The sequence below is a fragment of the Antechinus flavipes genome, chromosome 2 (assembly GCF_016432865.1).
Source record: "Antechinus flavipes isolate AdamAnt ecotype Samford, QLD, Australia chromosome 2, AdamAnt_v2, whole genome shotgun sequence".
NCBI lineage: Eukaryota > Metazoa > Chordata > Mammalia > Dasyuromorphia > Dasyuridae > Antechinus > Antechinus flavipes.
Window position 1 is genome coordinate 60686725 of NC_067399.1, and position 22911 is coordinate 60709635.

General features: G+C 36.0%; 1 protein-coding gene across 3 annotated transcripts in view; it reads right to left on the minus strand.

The window, feature by feature from the left end:
- CTCF (CCCTC-binding factor) overlaps window positions 1-22911 on the minus strand; it is a 42261-nt gene that overhangs the window by 6877 nt on the left and 12473 nt on the right. For 2 of the 3 annotated variants that reach the window (XM_051975011.1, XM_051975009.1), the window contains exons 3-8: window positions 11068-11189; window positions 7678-8467; window positions 7161-7331; window positions 5471-5604; window positions 3803-3923; window positions 1341-1490 (exon numbers count right to left, since the gene is read on the minus strand). In XM_051975011.1, the coding sequence (XP_051830971.1) occupies window positions 1341-1490; window positions 3803-3923; window positions 5471-5604; window positions 7161-7331; window positions 7678-8458 (1357 nt within the window). In that variant the 5' untranslated portion in view covers window positions 8459-8467; window positions 11068-11189. The remainder of the gene's footprint in view (window positions 1-1340; window positions 1491-3802; window positions 3924-5470; window positions 5605-7160; window positions 7332-7677; window positions 8468-11067; window positions 11190-22911) is intronic. The other variant, XM_051975010.1, reaches the window with a different exon arrangement.

Consider the following 22911-nt stretch of genomic DNA (forward strand, 5'->3'; position numbering starts at 1 on the left):
ATGAAAATGTATTTCTTCTTTTTCTAGGTCCCTCTCTGACCATGTTATTTTTTTTACACAGAAATGATTTTTTTTCCCTTCCTTCCTTTCATTTTTTAAAAAATAATTATAACTTTTATTGATAGAACATATGCATGAGTAATTTTTTACAACATTATCCCTTGCACTCACTTCTGTTCCAATTTTTCCCATCCTTCCCTCCACCCCCTCTCTCCTAGATGGCAGGCAGTCTTATATATGTTATAGTATATCCTAGATACAATAGATGTATGCAGAACCGAACAGTTCTCTTGTTGCACAGGGAGAATTGGATTCAGAAGGTAAAAATAAACTGGGAAGAAAAACAAAAATCTAAACAGTTTACACTCATTTCCCAGTATTCCTTCTCTGGGTGTAGCCGATTCTGTCCATCACTGATCAATTGGAACTGAATTAGATCTTCTTTCTCTTTGTTGAAGATATCCACTTCCATCAGAATACATCCTCATACAGTATTGTTTTACACAGAAATCTTAAAAGAAGGCAGCTAGGTAGCGTAGTGGATAGAGCACCAGCCCTGAAGTCAGGAGGACCTGAGTTCAAATCTAGACTCAAGACATTTAACACTTCCTAGCTTTGTGACCCCAGGCAAGTCACTTAACCCCAATTGCCTCAACAAAAAAGCAAGAAAGAAAAAGAGTTCCCTTGCCTCTTAAATTAGATATAAACTATCTAGTACTCAATGTTTTCTAAATCTAAAACCAACCCAGTTCTTTGGCTTGATTTAATATTATTTCTGTATGTGTATTTTTCAATGTTAGTTTTCTCTCAATTCCTCAAGTATAACTTTTATACTGCTTTCATATGTTATCTCTTATGCCTGAAATTCTAGCAGTCCCTTGTTGGTATTCCTAATTCAAATGGCATCTGCTCCAGAGGCATCATTCTGTGTGAAAACCCTCAAATCTTACTCAATACTTTGTTTTGTATAATTGTTGATTATAAATTGCATATTTGAACTTTCTAACTGGATTATAAATTTAAGAGCCCATATCTTACCTAAGCTTTACATCTCCCTAATACCTACCACACCTACTCTTCTATCTAGAGGGTAGATACATTCTAAGTTCAAACAATTCCTCAAATGGTACCTGTTGATGAATTGTATTGATGGTTAAAACCTGCTGCTCTTATTGCAGAAAACACAGAAATAGTTAACAAAGCAATTACTTCCAGTAAAACCCAGGTATATGCACAAATGCTAGTTTGTAATTAGGGGTCAGTTGGCTTATCTTGATTCTACAGTTAATCACCCTAACACTCATGTTTTTTACATACTCCTCAAGGAGCAAACCACTTACCCAAATCACTTTTTCTGGCTATGACAGTGTCACAATGTGGACAATGAAATTTGGCCACATTCTCTGTGTGCTTCTGTAAGATGTGCATTTTCATCGTGCCACTCTGGGTAAACCGAGCATGACAAATATAACATTCATACGGCTTTTCACCTTAAAAGGAAATAGAATTTAACAAGTTTGTTATATCACTTTGATTATAAGTGTCATAAACCACAAAACAACTAAGAGAAATCTATTTGGAAACGCTACTGTCTAGATTTACATCACTTTCCTAAGAATCTTTAGCTTTTATTAGAACTTTCAAAAATCAATGGATTCTAAATCAATACTTTATATTTTTTTCTAGCAACTATTAGAGAATTTTACATTTCTTATTCTTTGATCTTAGAAATGTGTGATATTGGTGCTTAACAGAGGGGAAAAGGAATATAAGAAGGATGACAGCCTAGAAGTTTTCTATAAATCAGTAAATTAATTAAAAAAACAAACAAACTCAACTAGAGATACACAGACTCATCTTTCAAACAAGAATTCCACCTAGTGAGTTCAGCTATTCTCTATAAAGTCCTAGGATGATGAGTCACTGAAGGGTTATATAAGCAGAACAAAAGGTTTGTCAGATTTTTCCATACTGAAAAGGCTTTGGATTCAACATCAGTGGAAGACTGCTATTCAAAGACCAGATTCTTCATCATCAACTGGCCACTTGAGGATGAATCCTTTGCCCATGAGCACATAAATCAAAGAAAACACAAAAGTGGTCTGAGTCCCAGGTGGCCAGTTTAGGCTTCTGCAGTGAAAGAGGTAGCAGAATGGCAGGGTGGCACCAGAATGTTAAGACTCAGATTTAGGCCATCTATAAACACTAGTCTGGCCTGTTGGTAAAGGATTGTTGTTCAATGACCAAGGAGCAAATACAGTAGGGAAGAATGTGAGCACATCAATTTCAGCCTGGAGTTGCTGTTCAAGAGAACAACAGCTTGAGCCTTCTTTGGAGAGGCAAATAAAGGAGCTGCCCAAGGTTAGCTTTACCTTGAGCCAAAAGGCAATAAGGAATATTTCATGGGATATTTAGTCTGCTGTTTCAGTATTCATGGTAGTTACTTGCAAAAAGACTATTAAATAAATGCAATGAGAAGCCAGTATCTGTCATAGAGGATAAAGAGGAAGAAAAATTAATATTAAGACTTGCTAAGATTTTCCAAGTTAAAACACATAATTTATACTTAATGATGCTAGGGCAAAAGTGAATATAGGTGAGGCTGATGAAAATTATGTTGGACAATTCATGTCCAGAATAAAGAATACAAGACCATACAGAAACCTCATAGCTATATAGCATAGTAAATACCATCTTCAAGAATTGGAAGGCAGCAGATATAGTGAGCACAGAATTGCATCTCCCCTCCAAAATAACTATTTTGAGAGAGAGAGAGACTCATTACTAATTGGGACAGAATTTCTGAACCAACAGTCTATAATCAAAACGAGCCAGATTAACACAAATCTAGAATAAAAATGGTAAGATAGTATGTATAATACACAACTAACTACAAGTTATTGAGGTTGCAGAATGGATATTAGAAGAATGTTGAACTCAATAATTTACTGAGAGATTGTTAAGCCAAAATCCTTTCAAATGGTGATGAATCTTATCTTGGAGTCTGTTCTGAGGCTGGGTGTAAGTAACCCAATGTCCACAATATCATCTACAAAAAAGAACATCTATAAGAACTCATCCTCTATGAGGAATCCCTCTTTTAACTTGAATTCTCTACTGGCTATCTCCTCTATGACAGTGGCACACACTTCTGGGAGAATATGTTTCCCTGTTTGATACTCTGCCTGATATTAGTGACCAGAAGGTTATCAAGGCCTTATTTTTGAATTCTAATGTTTTAACAGTATTGCTGATTGGTTAAAAGTCATAGAACACCACAGTTTCCAAAGAAACAAAACTGACTCATTCAGAAGTATGGTGAGTAGTAAACTCAGGTTTTAGTACATAAACAACTAAAAGTGTTTCTGAAGTAAAAGAAAGGAATGTTTAAGAAAGGAATGAGTGAAAAAAATAATGAGCTGAAGGATAACTAGTGGATAGCCCACAACCATGTGTCCACCAGAATTCTAGAAATATCAGGGAGAAACAAGATCATAAGCACACTGGGTAGATCTGGTATGGCTAACTGGTAGGAAGGATCCGGAGCAGAATTACACAGGATGAGCAAGCAGACATTCTGAACAGGATGTGATCTGTCTTGTTGATGAATTTTCCCACATGATGAGATCATAAATTGATCTGAATTTTAAAAATGCTGAAACCCAACATGGCACACATAATTATCACATGCTATGCTAGTTGCCCCATTAAGCAACAAGTAGATGATGGACGATCAATTGAAACAAACCTAACACCCAACAAAAAAGCAGCTTATTAGTAAAATTTTAAGAGTTTAGTGTACCGGAATGGGTTCTCATGTGTCTTTTCAGCTTGTATGTGTCCCTGCTGGCATAACTGCACAAGCTACACTGGAATGGACGCTCTCCAGTGTGAGAGCGAATGTGACGTTTCAACTTGCTGACCTGCAACAAAGAAGCATCAAGTTATCAGCCTTTTTAGATACAGCTGACAATTTCAGCAATGCTTGAGCACAAAAGTTTGGTTTTAAGGACATTAAAGACCAGTAAACTTTAAAGTTTTAAATAACTGTTTTGCTTTTATGTCACATCCTAATTTTTTTTGTCTTGTACTTGTACCATCATTTCACAGGCCAAAATTTCAGATTAGAGATGGTGTCTTTTGAGATACTCTACTATTTCCTCATGTTTTAAAGTATCCCTTGTTAAGGTGATTATGCCCCAAACTAGATGCCCTCTCGACTTTTTTGAGAGCTCATTTATCTTCATGGTTTCAATGACCACTTATCTTCAGCTAACTCTCCAAATTTCAGTGCTAACCCCTCCAATGCTTCTTGCTGCCTATATCACTAACACAGTCACTTTCAGATATTAATCTGGTCATTGGATTTTCCCACTCAGAAATTCTGAGTTCATCTCTAGGGTACCCTGAATATAATCTACACTGGCTAAGCAAACTCTAGCCCTGGCAGTATGCTTTGTCCCCACATGCTTCACCAGCTCACACTTCCAAAACTTTATTAACATTAGCCATCTTCTTGGCCAACTCACCCACTTCTTTGATGTCCCTTTTCAAGCACTTTTAAAAATATGCCTAAGGAATCACCATCAGAACATGTTTCCCAGCAAATTATATCTGGTTCCAAAGGCTCTAGCAACCCCTTGGCATTTAGATATTTCAAAATGGTAATAATAAAGTTTATCTAGAATGTCAGAAAGTTTGCAAAGTGCTTTCCTTCTTTCAACTTTTTAGATGGATCACTTGGATGATTATGCCATTTTATAAATGAAGAAACAGAGGTTCAATAATTTCTTAAGGTCATACCAAGACAACCACAGAGTTAGAATGAATGAATGAACAGAACAAACGGAACCTGAGCTCTTCTGCCCCGGGTTCCAGATTCAGTACATATTATATGTGTGTGTGTGTGTGTGTGTGTGTGTGTATTTGCTGAGGCAATTGGGATTAAGTGACTTATCCAGGGTCACACAGCTAGGAAGTGTTAAGTGTATGAGGCTAAATTTGAACTCGGGTCCTCCTGACTTCAGGGCTGGTGCTCTATCCACTGCACCATCTAGCTGTCCCAAAATTGTGTATATTTTTGTTCACATTATTATCTGATGATATCTGCCTGCCCTAACACCATCATTAAAACAACAAACTTCAAAATTGATATGGTGGATTTCCTCCTTTTGTATCCCCAACTATATATGACTTTATACATGACAGATGAACATTTTAGTCAAGGAATTGTCACCCTGATTACAGTTAAGCTATAATGTGTGATGGGAAAGATTCAGAATTCCATGATATAGCCCTCTCCACTCCATCCCCATCAGATTTCAGTGATTGCTCTTGGTGTATGTTTACATATAATCAAGAACTGATTATTAGCAAATCCTAAATTAAGTGTTCAACATAAGAAACTGTTCAATGACAGCACTGAAGAGATCTGTTTTATGGAAATGCCACTGAAAAATGTGACCTTTACCTCGACACTAGCATAATCACACATGGAACACTTGAAGGGTTTCTCATGAGTGTGTTTATAGCGTCGATGCCTCACTAATTCTCCACTGGTTACAAAGGCCATGTCGCAATCTGGGCACTTATGAGGACGGGTACCTGAAAGGAAAGAACACAAACAAACCTCAGGACACTCCTAATCAAGTCAACCCTGGTTTCTTAAGTTCCAGCATTTATTAGGAACCAACATGTGCTAAGCTCTGGGGGAGATCTGTTGTTTAGATAAGATATGTCCCCTGTCCTTGAGGAATTTTCAGTCTAGCAGCATCATGGAGGGCTGTTAATATACACAACAAGATAAATATATCCCAAATGTTACAAGGTAAGAGCAATATGATGACTGAGGTTGGAGAAGCTTTTATGAAGGTGATATGAGCTGTGCTCTCTCAGGAGTTACCTCTCTCAGGAGGTAACTAATCTCTTACTCAGAAGCTTTGAGTATAGTTCCCTCATGCTCCAGAAGGGAAAGTGTGGTGCAGGGGGAGAAAGGATTTGTGCAAAGTCATACAAGTCACAAGTGCATTTTGGGCCTATACCATATAATTCTACATTGGTAAAGCAGCACAGCCTTTCCATGGTCTAAAGGGATTGTGGGAAACTGCCAACAGGGAGAGTGGGAGCTATTGCTTATTCTTGTCTAAGATCTACCTAGTCAACAGTTTCATGCCTTCTTGAGGTCTGGATGCAGACCTTCTGCTACTCAAGCCTATTTCTTCCAGATTTAAGAGCACCAATTTTAATTCTTACACATTGCAGCCATTGGCAGCTAGGTGGCTCATTGGACAGAGAGCCAGCCAGGTCTGAAGACAGAATTTGTCCTTGGATAACTCCTAGCTGTGGGATCCTGGGCATGCCTTTTTCATCTGTAAGATGGGGTACTATAAAAACACCACCTCCCTTCCAGAGTTGCTATAAAATCGCTTTTAGCACAATGACCTAATGACCTGGCAGGTCACCTCCTTGAGGTTCACTTCCTTACTTTGTAAAAGAGAGGGTTGGACTAAATGGTCTAGTGTTTCTTCCAGTTCTAAATGCTATATCCAAGGACAGATAAGCATTACCCAGGCATTGATGTCACCCTTAGTACCAGAAGGTATAGCATCGAGGGAATGTCCTTTGATGGCCAGCTTAGCATACTACTTACATTTTGTGGGAACATAGCTCTAAAGTTTGAAGCAACCTCAAGGCAGAGCCTATCTAGTCTAATCAGGGATGGCAGATGAACTGCCCATGGTCACACAAGTAGTGTACAAGATTTATACACAAGCACTGAGACATTAGTGTCAGTATCTCTAACATACTGTTTTACTCACATCTTTTAAGCTTTACAAGGTCTACAACAAGGAAATTCCACTTTATCCAACGTTTTGCTGGTTTATACAAGCATGATTGAGTTGAAATTCTAAGACTGCTGAGGGAAGGTATATTCAACATTAACTACAAGAATCCTAGAAGCAGAACACCAGCCTGCCTCGGTTCCAAGTCCAGGATCTCTAACCTAGCCTTCATTCACCCAGAAGGGAACCCAAAATAGTCATCCACAAGAAATTCATTCCTTCTAAAGCTTTACCTGTCTAACCATACCCAACACTTTCTGTTCCTATAAGGAGAGCCCCTTGTTGTTCTCCCTCCTCCCTCCTTTTCCTCTAAAGCACCTGTGTGAGTATTTAGATGGTTCCTCAGCAAGGTGACTGTGCGGAAAGCTCTACCACAGAGATGGCACTTATGTGGTCTTTCATCAGTATGACTTTTCATGTGTCGATCCAAATTTGAACGCCGTGGACATGTATAACTGCAAAGCTCACACTGGAATGTCTTTTTTACACCTATATACAAAGAAAAGATTTTAGCCAAAGTTTTGCTGCCTCTGGATTGCCCCAGGGATTTCTAGATTAAATTTGCTTATGGATTTCTAAATTTCATTGATCCTTCTAAGTCAGTCTTACCTGAATTTCTACAATCACACATTAAGCTTACTGCTGTTAGTCACATATTTAAATCCAATTAAAAAAAGAAACAAAAAAAACACCATTGAACTTATTTTTAAACTGGTTAATAAGAGTTCAACTCACAACAAATCAAACTAGATTAACCTGTACACAATGTTGTTTATCCTCTAGATTCCACTTCAAACAAAAAGCTCTGAAGGATAACAGTGGGAAAAACCCATACCTTTCTTTTTAATTTTTGTTGGCTTTGGAGGCTTCATGTTACCCACAACCTTCTCTGCATTGACTTCCGATAACAGGCCCTCTTGTTGCTCTTCTTCAAAGTCGTACACAGAAACATCCACATCTTTGCCCTCCTCTGTGTAACGAAGTTTGCTCTTTTTGGTTTTTTTTGTCTTTTTGGCAGGTGGCTGATAGTCTGGGTCTTTCTGCCAATTGGGATCTTCTTGGGGCTGCAGCTCCCCTTGCTCTAATGTCTCAACCTCACCATTGGCACCTACTTTTACCACCTGGAAACCTTCAGGCAAAGGTAATGTGTGACAAATCATGGGCTCGCCTTCTGGCAGGCCTTCTTTAGAGACCTCATTTTCATAAGCCCCGTGCAGTTCTTCTACAGAAGTGGTGGCCACAGGTACCGTTACTGGTACAGGTACCTGAACAAGCTGAAGCTCCCCAAGGTTTATAGGTTGTTCTTCCATATTAACAACTTGAAGTGTTATTATTTGTGTGTCATCCACAGTAGCATCAGCTTCCTGAGGTACTGTACCCTCCATAACTTCAGTCTTCATCTGAAGTAAGGTAGGGTCCAGCTGCTCCATCATAACCATCTGGACACTGCTGTTTACCTCCTGAACCACTTCACTCCCATCCGCCTGGGTCTGTGATATATGGCAAGCATCCTCATCCTGACCCCCTTCCCGGCGTCTTTGATATGTTTTTCTCTCTTTTCCTTTGATGAAGGTTTCAGACTCCTCCATGATTGCTTCAACTGCCTCACCTTCCATTTTCCTTCCCTTTATTAAAATAAAACAAATCCCGATTAAAAAAAGGTAGGGCATTTTCCCATTTTCAATCAGCTCAAAGACAAACGAGAAATGTTGCACAAATGAGAAAACTGAAGCAATGAGAGAATTTTTGTTTTCCCTAATAAAAAGCACTTATATAAATTATGTTAGTGGTTTTCAAAAAGATTTTTCTAGTTAACAATAGTTTTACCAATGTTGTTTATTTTTTAACTAAGAGTCATTTCTAAAAGTTACCAGTCTCTCTACTTTGGGAAGAGAATAATTGCCAGCAATATAAAAAAGTTAAATCAAAAATCTCTATGATTCTGTTCTAGTGGCAGGGATGAGGGAAGGTAACACCTTCCAAAATGTAAAGCACAGTTCAAGGAACACTGTACTTCAGGCTTAAGTTAATTTGTGACACAAAAGGCATATTGAGTTAAATTGTCTATGAAGAATTAATAGAAGGGCAAGGACAAAATTATTGCATTGGATGAGGATGGATAGGTAGCAATGAGAGCATATTTGGAGTAACGCATCTCCTGAAATACATTTTAGCTCATTTATAATTTCCAATTACATTTTTATTAAAATCTATGGAAGAATTTCTTTCATGCTACTATAATTGTCCTTTCTGCAACATAATTTTTCTAAAGATATGTGATTATTTAAAACCTTTATATATGTACAATAAATCAGAAAGGACTGAATAGCTACCTAGTCCACATTATGTAAAAGAGTAAGGAATTTTAAAGATTTTGTGATCTGTGAATCTATCTGCTAAACAAAGAGGCAATAATTCTCTATTATTGATAAACAGGGATAATAGACTGAGCTGGAAGGGACCTTAGAGGGTATATCAAGCCTAATTTTTTGTTTTGTTTTGTTTACAGATGAGGAAAACAGATCTAGAATAAGTTACGTCCCACAGACTCACAGCTAAAATATGGACTTCAGAACAAGGTCTTCCTTCTCTTTTAAGTGTCTGTTTAGACTTTTCTCTCCTTCAAACAAACAATTAGGCCATATCCCTTTCAATTAAGTTGGTGTTTTTAAGATCTTTCTTTAAAGGAAAAAAAATGTTTCAGGTGTAATTAAGTTTAGTTATGATTTCCAATTTCAATTATATTTCAACAAACTTCATATATGGATCAAAATAACATTTACTTTAACAAGGACTGAGAAGCTATGGATACACAGTGGATCTCAGAACTGTGTTTAAGCCCTGCTTCTGACACATGCTGGGTATGTCTGAGGCAATTCTCCAGGACAGCAAGTTGGAGAAAAGTGCCAACTTGCTCCTTAGCAGGAGCTACTGACACCCATAAAATAACACACAAGTCTGGTTTTAAAAAAATATTGATTTCTGAAAATTATCATAAATTCCTAACTATAATAAAGAGATTAAAAGATAAAAAAAAAAAAAAAAATTCCTAACTATAAAAAAGTCACAACCCCTCCCCCCCAATAAGTGGTTAGGTACACCTGCATGATGGTTTCATTTATGGATATAACAATCTTTTATATAAAGCTGAATGGAATTTGTTAACAACCATTCTTTTCACTTGGAGATATCTAATAATAGAGACAGTTCTATCACTAGTAGTTTCTATTCAAGTGAAAAAAGAATTTTTGTGATGTTTTAAAAAAAAGTTTTCCCAACTATTCCAAAGTGAAAAATTTATGTTAGTTTTCAATCTCTTCTGAGGCTTCCCATTCTAATGTTCTACCCAATATTTCTCCAATCTTATTTTCTATTGCTTCCCAAATACCATGTTTCTAGTTCAGTCTACCTGGTTTTTCTCATTATATTCTGTATAAACACAAGCCATATTTTATTAATACTGTGGTTTCTCCTCCTGTCCTGATGTCTCTTGCTGGTTTTGGTCCTCCTGATCTTTCAACATCCAGCTCAAGCCCATTATCTTACAGGAAGCCCTTTTCATTCCTCTGATTTCTCTTCCTTTGTTAAATTCCAATTGCTTTTATCTTCGAAACCACTTGATTTAATACATAATTACCTTCTAAATGTCTCTTGTTATACTTTCAGCTAGACTGCAGGTTCCTTAAAACTCTTGCTTCTTTCGTTTCCCCTATACTTTTGGGTGGGACTTACAAATCATATAGAGATCGATTATTTTTACATTGTCTTTTTTCTTTTCAAGAAACTTTTTCCCCAATTAAAAGAGAAAATGAAAACAAAAGACATTAAAATGAGAGAATGGTTACCAGATGCGTTGAATTTAAAGAAAAACTTATGAAGAATGGATCTCTAAAAACACTGAAGCAATATTGCCACATAAGTCTACCAAAAAAATATTCTGGCTTCTTCTCAAGCATGAATAGGTAAATTGATTTTCTGCTCATATTTGGCACCCTATTCTTAGCCCATTCCCCAATTTGTCCTTCCTAATCTGGCATTCCTGGTGCCCGCTCTCCCACCCCATCATTCCCTTTGTCAGTAGCTAATGCCCAATACCACTGATTAAGTGACCCCCCATCTTCCCCCAACTCCTCTTTTTGGCAGAAAATGAAAGACATCTAAAACTAATCAGAAAGAACAATCAACCCCAATATTCTAAGACCTCAGGGAAAAGGGTTTTACAAACCTTCCTCAGAAACCCGTTCCAATATTTAATTCATTGTTAGGAAATTCTTCAAAAATACTCTGAGACTGCAATTTTACCCATTCCTTCTTATTCTGGCTTTATCGTAGAGAGACAAAGCATATCTATCAAGAAAGACAGAAAAACAGCCAAAAGTGAAATTTTCGTATGGTGTTATACTCAGACAAGTACACTTAAATATACACTCCATCAGAAAGAAGTTTAGTTTTAGTTGAAATAAAGCAAACAAAGCTAACCTTGGCAAACAACTTAAGACAAAACACTGGAGAACATAAAAATACAACTGAACAATATTTGGGAATCACAGATGTCATAAATGTAGAGTTGGAGGGGTCTCTGAAGTTACCAAATACAATTCCTTTAATTCCCAGATGAGGAAATGGGAGGACAAAGTGAAGCATCTTGCCCAAAGTCACACAGGGAAAAAGAACCAAAGGTGAATTTGAATCCAGATCCTGCAATTCAAGAAGCAGTGCACTCCCACATTTCTTTTCATCAAGAACAAAGACTACACAAGTACTCCCACAGGCGGGAATCATTTTATTTATCAGTATTTCATAAGGTAAGCATTGGAATAGTAGACTAGTTTGAATCCTATCTTAGGCACTTGTGTTTCTTCATCTGTAAAATAGGAATAGTACCTACTTCACTGGGTTGTTGTAATAATAAAATATGCAAAGCATTCTGACAATCTTTAAGGTGCTGCTGACTCTTCTATTATATTAAATAATGCAAAAATTACTTAAAGGGAAGATTAATTAGTGAAAAGTGAAAGAGAACCCCCCCCAACAAAAGGAAACAAGTTCAGAAGACAAAGATAATTTTGTTAGCTTTTTAATTTAATATTAAAAAAAAACCCAAAATATATAACATAAGTTTCATAAACAAGTATTATCCTTTTTGTTGTTTATATATTGGAATGTTTGGATTTTTACATAATTATGAAGTTCATAACAAAAAAAATAAGAAAATTGGCTCAGGTAAAATTTCAAACTTACAAGAATCCCCGAGTCTTGGTTTCCCAATTTATAAAACCCCAAAACCACAGAACCAGAGCCAGAAAACCCCTTAGATTAAAAACATAATTTCACAAATGAAGAAACTGAGGACTAAGGAAGTTAAATTCCTTGCTTAAGACTAACCAGACAGTAAGGATCTAAGGCAGAATTTGAACCCAGGTTTTATGCCCTAAAAGTTCTGCTGCCTTACAACAGAAAACAAGAGCCTGAGGTAGAGTGTAAAGAGGCAATAATTATAAAATCTAGTACCTGCTCTTTACTACTCATGTGACCAAGGCCCTTGGCCTTGGGATTCAGCTGCTCGTCTCTAAAAGACGAGGCCAAGCTCTCCTGCTGGCTCTACATCTCAGGTTCCTATGACTAGCTGTTCTCTGTAGCGTTAACATTCTTTGACTCAAATTTCAAACCACCAAGAAGGCACAGAAACTCCTTTGATAAAAGCAGCAACATTAACCTTCTGCCTGGAAACAATCAAAGCCAGCTGATGGCACTGACACACAGATACAACTAGTGGAGACGTTTCAAGGTTAGTTTGAGAGCTCGTTTAGTTGGCCACCAGAACTAATTCCTAAGGTACCTTTCTCTATAGAACTAAGAATACTCTGGCCCTCTCTGAAAGAACCTCTCACAGTCATGTGCCTGAGGAAGGGAAACCAAAAACATCTCTGGAAAATGAATGCCTTAATTCTGTATCATACAAAGTCCTTTTACATGTTTTCATTCAATTACTAGCAACTGTGTAGCAATATCAGAGGATTAGTTCCTACTTAAATAATTTTTTTTCTTTAGCACCTTAATCTCTTTATTGTCATCCTAAGATTATTTTAAGAATAAAGGAAAACACTTCATTCAATTCCTAAAACTGGTTCTATAGTATGATGATTTATATCTTCATATTGACAATTCAGTTATGGTTAGGTGGACATGTTCTACCTGGAGAAAGAGCAGGCATATTTTAGGGGTGAGAGGGAATTTAACATTCATTAAATGCTCATGTTCAATAGGCTATATTAGGCATTAAGGAGAATAAAATATGGAGCTGATCTCAAGGAGTTCTCTGACTACCTAAAACCAGACTCTTTGTTTTTTTGGCTGTAAATTCTAATCCTAATGCTCTTGCTAAATTTTCTACAGAATTCTTGGATAACAAATATTAATAAAGGTGAAATAAAAACCTCATAAACTCATAAAATTCAGAAAACACAAAACATTGAAGAACATGTCAAAACATAGCACCCTCTCACTGTGAAAAAAAAAAAAAAACAGCATTCTACTTGCAAGTCAATTCATTCCCTAGAAACTCAGTAGGTATGACCTGGGCCTAGTGGCTTTAAGCAGCAGTTTTAATTCTGTAATGAATGGGTGATGTAAACACATGAAGTCATTCACATGCCTTTTGTCCCTTTCTCAAGATTTCTCAACTGATGAGCCCAACTCCAACATTCCTTCTTTTCTGGTCCTTCACCTGATCTTTTCTTTAAGGAATATTTGTCCAAACAGCAGCCAAGCCATTTTCTAAGAAGATCCAAGAATAAGTTCTAACAGGTACCAGCAGACCTGATCCTGGAGATGGCAGAGGAAGTCACAGGATTTGGCTCACCTCTAGATTTCAGCTTGAAGCTTAATGCAATGCAGATATGACTGAAACTTTAAGCTGCAACAGATCTTAAAGATTGACTCGTCTACCTCTACCTTTTATAAATAAAGATACTGGGATACCAATAAGTCATACAACTTGTCCAGGATGAGGATTAGGAGGGCTGGAACACAAATTTAGGTCTTCTGATCCTCTAATCCAGTACTCTTTCCCACTGACTTCAAAAGGAAGAAAAAGGTTGTTTCTCAACCAATTCAGGAAAGCTTTAAATCTTGCATACTTGGATACCATTGTCTAATAATGTCTCCCCAAAATAAAGAAAGAAAGAAAATCCCAAACCTCACAGATATAGCATGACCTTGATTTAAGTTTCAAACCACAACCAAAAAGAATACAGAAATTAAAGGTAGCTATTTTTCTCTACAAAACCATGGCAACAAGCCAATCATCTATATATACCTGTCTTTGCTAGCTCAGAGCACTTACTTCAAGTAGCACTTTGTTTGTCCTTGCTACTTGGTTCTCTGGTCACTAGCTGATATGATAGAGAAGTGAACAAAACAACTTCTTGCCTGTCTTTCTCTAAAACATTTGATACCCAAGCTCTGAACTAAATTCTCAGAACTTCTATTTGACTTTAAAAAAAAAAGATCTTGGAGACAGCTAGCTGATGCAGTGGGTAGAGCACTAGCTCTGAAGTCAGGAGGACCTGAGTTCAAATCTGCTCTCAGACACTTACACTTCCTAGCTATATGACCCTGGGCAAATCACTTAACCCCAATTGCCTCAGCAAAAACAAAACAAAACAAAATAAAACTTTAAATTTTTCTTTATGTTTTGTTCTGCCTTCCAGGAAATGTATGGCCTAGTGACACTGTCCTTTTTGTTCTTCGGAACAAAATAGTCCCATCTTGTGACTGCATTCTCACTGGTCTGTCTCTTGTCAGGTCTTAAATGTTCTCTTTTCATCTTCACCTCTTGGCTTTCCTCCTGGTTTTCTTCAAGTATTAACTAAAATCTTACCTTGTGTAGCTCTAAAATTTTTACTTTTACTAGCCATATAGAATTTCTTCCTAATAACGGCATTGCATTTAAATGACCACTAAACATGTTGTGTTAACTAATATGGAAAGATACCACATAATATTCAGAAATATGTATATTCTTTAATATCTTCACAAGATATTCACAAATATCTACCATATCATAAATATTTGAAAAGGTTTCCTATAATCTGTTTAGTTCTAGATTTTCCTTTTATCTGGCAGATTTATCTGGCTCTGGGAAAGGAATATTAAATTAAATTAAAAAGGAACATTAAATATTGCTACCAAGTTTTTTTGCAATTCAATTAGTTTTTCCTTCATATAAGTTTAATGATTTTATTTTATTGCCTTCTCCTTTTCATTGTGCATGTATATATTTTTTAAGATGTTTTTCTAGATGCAGCAAACTCTTGGATTTTTTTTTCTTATTCAACATGCATTCTTTATTTTAATGGGCTGCTTAATCTAGTCATGCTAATGCTAAGTTTGATACCCTTTTCTAAGTTTATGCTTCAACTGTGGAATTAAAATGCTGTTTTGAAGTCCAGCAGTTAACCCTAAGTGATACCAATATTGGTCAGCACTGTTCTAGGGAGGACATACAAAAAAAAGGAAAGAACAACGTTTGCCTTCAAGGAGCTGATGTTCTAAGAGAAAGGAACATTTAAATCAACAAATACAATATAATGAGGCAAGAGAGAGATCTAATAAAATAAATGTATCATATGTCTCTCACATGCACTCACATTATTTTCATTCATGTGTTGTTTTTATATCCTCAAATTATACTAAGTGTTTGGTTAGTAAAAATCATCTTATTTCTACAAAACTCAACACAGTACTAAACATAAAACAGCATAGAGGCAATTCTAATTGACTGGTTTAGGGCTCAAGCCCATACTAGCTACGGTTCACATATTAACCACAGTGCAGACTTCTGAAGAGTCTAGTATATAGAAAACAAAATTGAAATTAGTAACTTTAGTAACTTTTTGTCTTTTGAAAGTTTAATTATCTGATTCCACGAAATCAAAACATTTGTTGTAAAAGGTACAAAAATCTGGCCAAAATTTAAGTCAGCTTTAAAAATAAGAATTCCTAAGGATGCTAAAAAGATTTGTCATAGAGACAAGCCTGGTAACTGTGCTAGTTAATTAAAAGCCTGATACATTTTATTTTGACAGACAACTCTCAACAAACTCTCCTGAAAAGTAACACCTTTCCCACAATTGTTAATTTATTGATTTTTAAAAGAGCGATGTGTTACAAAGTTCTACTTGTACAATTCTAACATTTAAGTTGTATTTGATTAGTGTTTTATTCTCTTTTCATGGTTCATTTATATTGCTGCAGTTTCAGTTTACATTGTTCCTTTAGCAGTACCTTCTTTACTTTACTTCATTAAGTCTTCTCAGAATTGTTTGTATTCATTTCATATTTTTTAAGGGGATAGGATGGGAGAGGAGCCAAGTAAAGAGGAAAACAGACATGATGGAATAGCTCTACAAAAATTAATAAAATTTTATTAAGCAGAAAGCTCTAGTTCTTTTATTTAACACATGATTTGCACTTGTGAAGTCCAAATAACCTGCTAAAATGTCACAGCTTATTTTTTAAAGAAGCTTATAAAAAAAATACCACTTCCTATAGAATTTCTCCACTTCATCCCATTCCCTTTCAAAAGGCTGCAAGCCTCAGTTACTGTGGACACTTACAAAACAGAACCACTGAAAGAGTCTCATATGGGCCCCAAATGACCTCAAGCACATCAAATTAAGTAGTACCTTTTTGGCAGAGGAAGTGGAAAGAGTATCCATAATCCTAGGATCATAGGATTTAGTGTGGAAAAGATCTTAAGATAATTCTAACATCCTCATTTTAAAGTGATGTTTAGTGGGCCAAGGATATTTAACCTCACAACAAAGTGAGAACTATGCAGCAGGCATTTAAATGCGTACTGGCTCTATTTCCCATTAGAGGAAAAAGCACAAGCCAAAAAGCATCTATTCACTCCCCAAGAACCAAAAGCCCTTACACTTCTTGGATATGGTCTAACATTCTGAATATTAACGGAAGAACGATATGAGAATGGGAATGAGAAATTTTGATCTTTTTGGAACAAAAATAAAGCTAATTATGAGGAAAATTATTTTCCTTGTATTGTAAAAGACAGACATTATTACCCTAACAGAAAACATGAAGGCTATAGCACAATAGGCACCAGAGAAGAACTGAATGGAGGAGAAAGTTCTCTTAAAGTGGGGTGGGAAAAATATTGATGACCATGGTAATGGATTCTCAGCAAGAACTGACCAGAAAACAACATCTATTTATAACCTCCTTTTCTCTCATTCGCCTTTAAAAAAAAGGGGAGAATGGGGGGAAAGGGAGCAATGGAGGGATCAAAGCATTTTCAGGACTAAAAGTGACTTGACATGTTCATACAAAGACATGGCATAGTTTAAAGTGTCGCATGGGAATGTTGAAGGGGATGTGGGAAAACAGGGACACTGATACATTGCTGGTGGAACTGTGAATACATTAAACCATTCTGGAGAGCAATTTGGAACTATGCTCAAAAAGTTATCAAACTGTGCATACCCTTTGATCCAGCAGTGTTTCTACTGGGCTTATACCCCACAGAGATACTAAAGAAGGGAAAGGGACCCACATGTGACAAAATATTTGTGGCAGTCCTGTTTGTAGTGGCCAGAAACTGGAAACTGAATGGATGCCCGTCAATTGGAGAATGGCTGGGTAAATTGTGGTATATGAACATTATGGAATATTATTGTTCTGTAAGGAATGACCAGCAGGATGAATACAGAGAGGCTTGGCGAGACTTACATGAACTGATGCTAAGTGAAATGAGAACCAAGAGATCATTACATACCTCAACAACAATACTGTATGAGTATGTATTCTGATGGAAGTGGATCTCTTCAATAAAGAGATCTAACTCAGTTTCAACTGATCAAGGATGGACAGAAGCAGCTACACCCAAAGAAAGAACATTGGGAAATAAATATAAACTGCTTGCATTTTTGTTTTTCTTCCCAAGTTATTTTTACCTTCTGAATCCAATTCTTCCTGTGCAACAAGAGAACTTCGGTTCTGCACACACATATTGTATCTAGGATATAAGGTGATATATTCAACATTTATAGGACTGCTTGTCATCTGGGGGAGGGGAAAAGTCAGAACAGAAGTGAGTGCAAGGGATAATGTTGTAAAAAAAACTACCCAGGCATGGGCTCTGTCAATAAAAAGTTATTAAAAAAAAAAAAAGTGTTGCATGGCCAGAACCAGATTAAAATGTAATTGGGAAAGTTAACAACAGTTTAAAAAACAATAAAACATAGATAACATTTTAATTATATTTATATGTTCAGCCATGTCTGATTCTACACGACCTCTTCTGGGTTTTTCTTGGCAAAGATACTGCAGTAATAGTATGCCATGTCCTTCGCTAGGTCATTTTACAGATGAAGAAATTAAGGCAAACAGGGTTAAGTGAGTTGCCCAGGGTCCACAACTACTAAGTAAAGTTGGACTGGAATTCAGGAAAGTGAGTCTTTCTGATTTGGGGCCTGATATTCTATCTTTTGCACCTCCTAATCTAAAAATTAACAGGCATTAAACCAAGTGGTTAAGTAGTGAATGACAAACATTTTAGCTAGATAAGTATGTAACCAAGTGAGGGGTTGAGTGACTTGTCTACGGTCATATAGCTAGGAAGTGTCAAGTGTCTGAGGCCAGATTTGAATTCAGGTCTTCCTGACATGAGGGTGAATGCTCTATTCACTGTGCCATCTAGTTGTCCCCAATTTACCACCACCCACCATCGTTTATTTATTTATTTTATGAGTGACATTCCCCATCACTAAACAATTTATTTGAATTATTTATTATTTTTATTATATAATTACATGTAATATCTAATTATTACATTAAAATGCAACAATTATTAAATAAATTGTTGGATTATTATTTATCATTAAGATTTGGATTCATAGATCTAGTCACTATCAACTCCTGAAAGTTAAAAGGAAATATCTACTTATTCAACAACTATTTATTATACTCTTCATATGTTCAAGATATAAGTTCATTTGGAAGGATACTAGCAACTAACTTCTGAATATTCTTAAGAGACTCCATTTGAATTTCATAATACAAATCCAAGGACAATCCTAGTTCTCAATTCTTCTGAGGAATTATATGAAGAGAAAACTATTTGTTCCTTCTTTCTGGGTAGAAAGAATAAGAGCTCCTTCCAAATCACATGTTCCTCAAAGCATTCAAATCCTGAAGAATCTAATATATAGCCAAGTTTTGCAAAATGATGAGGGAGGGCCATCATTTTAGAGTTCTATCACCTAATCTGCTCATAAATATACCCTACTAGATAAGTGTAAGTAGTTTTTAAGAGAAAAGGTAAAAATGTATACATAAATATTTGGAAAATATGTATTATTTTTTGAAAATTTTGGTTGTAACCCCCCTGTCAAAAACTAACTAGTATACAGATACATTTGAAGAATAAATTAAAAATCCCTCACAGTCAAACTAGGCTCAAATTAAAACTAACATGACTCTTAGAACAATTATTATTAAGGGACAAATACTCATGCTTAGTCTACCATTACACCAAGAAACCCTCAAGTAGAAATAGCATTTTTTTTTTTTTTTTTTTGGAAACACACCATCCAAACCACTCAAGGTCCAGGCATAACCTGAGACAAGAAACAGTGGGGTACAGCATTATTATGTAGCCAGGACTTGAGGTGACAGCCATGAGTGAATAGGAGGCTTGACATACTTGCTTGGTGTTTGTGGGATTGTGAGGGGAAGGCCTTTTCTCATTTGTAAAATGGGGAAAAATACTTCTATCACAGTCTTCACGGTCAAAGAAAGGGCTCTGAAGAGCTGGTAAATGTGAATTATCTTTATCATGAAAATCAAGAAAGAAACATGTATGGCAAAGTGACCCTAGATACTGCCCAATTTTGACTTTGTTATTCAGATACTAAATTTTATACAGTGTACAAGTGGTTTACTATATATAGTATAGGGAAAAGATTTCAGATTCAAGTCAGAGGACCTCTAAAGCTACTTAGTACCTGTGTGATTTTGAATCACATTACCTTCATTGGCCTCAAAGTTTTTACATCTGAACTAGCCAGGATGCTTCTGAGGGCTCTCCACTTATGGGTCTTAAGTAGTAGGCTCATTACTTTTGCCCAGGGAAAGAGTGAGAAATGTCTATGTATGTCTATGTGTATATAGAGAGATACCTATCTTTCTATTGTAATATTTGGTATTCAACAATACAAACCTGTCCTAAGTAAAATTAAAAAAAAAAAAAAAACCAAAAAGCACTTGAGATATGCTTTTATTATAGAGCTTATTAGAAGCTTAATGTAGAAGTTAATGTTTCCTGACCAATATGTTTCATTGGTTTGGTGGAACTTCATTTTCTATTACTAGAAGAGCACAACAAACAGCTGACATTTTGAAAAAATACCAGCAATGGCTGGTATGGTGTGCCTATCTGTAATACCTGCCACTGGGGGAAACTGAGGCTGATGGATCTAAGTTCAAGAGTTCTAAGGTGCAATAGGCTAAAGTACAGATGTGGTGTGTCCCTGGAGAATGGTAGACCAACAGGCTACCTAAGGAAGGACAAATTAGTCATGGTTTTAATATCAAGCCTAGGCCTGGGAGCAAAAGCTTCATTTCCAGCCTGGGTGACACAGGGAGATACAGTCTCAAAATAATAACGAAATAATGTTAGAACATAAATTAAACTAGACACAACCACACAGAAAAATCAAAGATAGCTCAGAAAAAAAGTAGAACCCTAAAAATTGTGGAGCAAATGAATTTAGAACCAAAGTGGCAATACAGTCAATATTTTGAATAGAATCATTTCACTGAAATAATCAGAGGACAAAAATGAATAGTTCTTCCCCCCCCCCACCCCCTGCAAAAAAAAAAAAAACCCATCATAACAAATAGGGTAGAAAAGCATAGTGTGGAATTAATGCATATAAAAGTAAAGGTAGGTATACACACCAAGGCGAATTTATTCTGACAATAAGACAAAATGTGGACCAAGCTCAAAAATGTATCATTATAAGAAACAACTTTTCCCTTGGTTTTTCACTACCACCAATTTGCTTTTATTTAAGCTAAAGAATAAGAGTAGATAAATCTTACTATTTCAAGGTCTTTCTTCCCTTATACCCCCTAAAAAGGGTAAAAAAGTTAAGACTTGCTAGATTCCAAAGATGAAATGTTCTAAGCCATGATCCTGTTTTAATGGGAAAATGCTGTCAATTCTAATGAAGATCATGGCCTTACAGCCAATTAAGGTTATAATCATTTTTTAACAGGGCAGCTATGTAAGAAATATGTAGTATAAGACAATATGATAATTATTGCTCATAGGAGTTTGTCTAATCGCATTTAAAAAGAAAAATCAAAATAAAATATAACTTTGAATACTGGAAACACGCTAATTTTGTAGTCCAATAATGCCACTTTTAAAAAAACTGAATATAGCATCCAAGAACTCCATGTAATATGAAAGTAGCAAATGAACCATCCCCCCAAAAAAATATAGGTAGAAGAGGAAAACCTCCTACTTCATTTCTAATTTTTTTTTTTTACTATTCTTTGTACTTGTATCTTTTCTCTTCCTAAAATAAGGATTTTTAGAGCACTGACTACACACCAGTATTAGATACAGATTAAAAAAAAAAAAGTAAACCACTTCCCTAGGAAAGATGCAAGACAAAAAAATAAGAGAGAAGAAAGACCTTAAGATAAATATTCTTGGTTGGACAGGATCTAATGTCTTTCTCCTCCTCTTCCCATATTAGGATTTTAAATGAAAACTATTATATCTAATATATAAAATAAACATTTCTAAGAAACAAAGGAAGACTGATATGAACTGATGCAGAGGGAAATGGAAATAAGCATACCTAGAATAATATGTAGATTTTTTAAAAGGCACAAAAAAGAAATGAAGGATTCAAATTGGGCCTTTTAGAGCCACATTTTCTAATCCAATTTATATTAAGATCAGTTAAGCATCCTCTTTTTAGTCAAGCTTTATCATACAAATGTAAAGACAAACAGGGATCTAATTTTGGTGTGAAATACAAAATTTAAGAAACTCAATAGCATGATCTATTTAACCACTAATATATGAATTACTGATTCAAAGATCATTTGTCTGTCAAATTTCAAGTAATCAAAACATGAGAAACAATGAGGTAAATTGAGCTCAAAGTGGCTAACTTATCAAGTCTACATAAAGTTCATTGCTGTTCAGAGTTACTCTCGTAAATTGGTATGTAATTTAAAAAAATTCAATCTGTAGTGGATCTTGAACTCATTATATATAAAACTTAACACCCTTCATCTTCCTCAGAGCCTGTTCTTTCCTCTTGATTTCTTTTTTCCTATTAAATGGCATCAATCTTTTCACATTTACCCATGCACAAAATCCTAACAGTCACTCTTTCTATCATACCCCTTCTATCCAGTTATCAAACGTAGCTGCTTCAAACTTTACCGTGGCAATATTCTTAATACATTTCCTCTCTTATTCCCATCAACCTTCTAGTCCAGGCCTTTATCCCCACCCTTAATCACTAATTTTTAACTTTCCAGTTTCCCCCCACTATTCATTCCCAACATTTTATTCCAGCTAATCAAGACTGATTCTATGCCCTAAACACATCCTTGCACTTTCTGTCTCCATGTGTTTACTCACAAAATTCTTTATATCTGGAATGCCCTACAATATGCATTCCTCAACCCCAACTTCTGTTGAAAGAGAACTCTTTTTCAAGATCCAATGCAAATGCTACAGGTAAGCCTCCCAGATACCCAAAAGACTGACTTTTTCGGTCATCAGTTCTTTTGACGTCTGTAATTTTGGCATTACAATTATTATTTCCATTTTATAGGTGAAGAAGCAGAGGCTACAGTCTCTTCCTCCCTCCTCAAGTGCCCCACTTAGTAAGAGAAGGCATTAATACTTTGCAAAGTTGGGTAGTTTTTCTCAATCCACAGCAATTCTAACTCAGAAACAAGAATCAGTCAACAAACATTTATTAAGCACCCACGATGTGCTAAAATGCTTGGG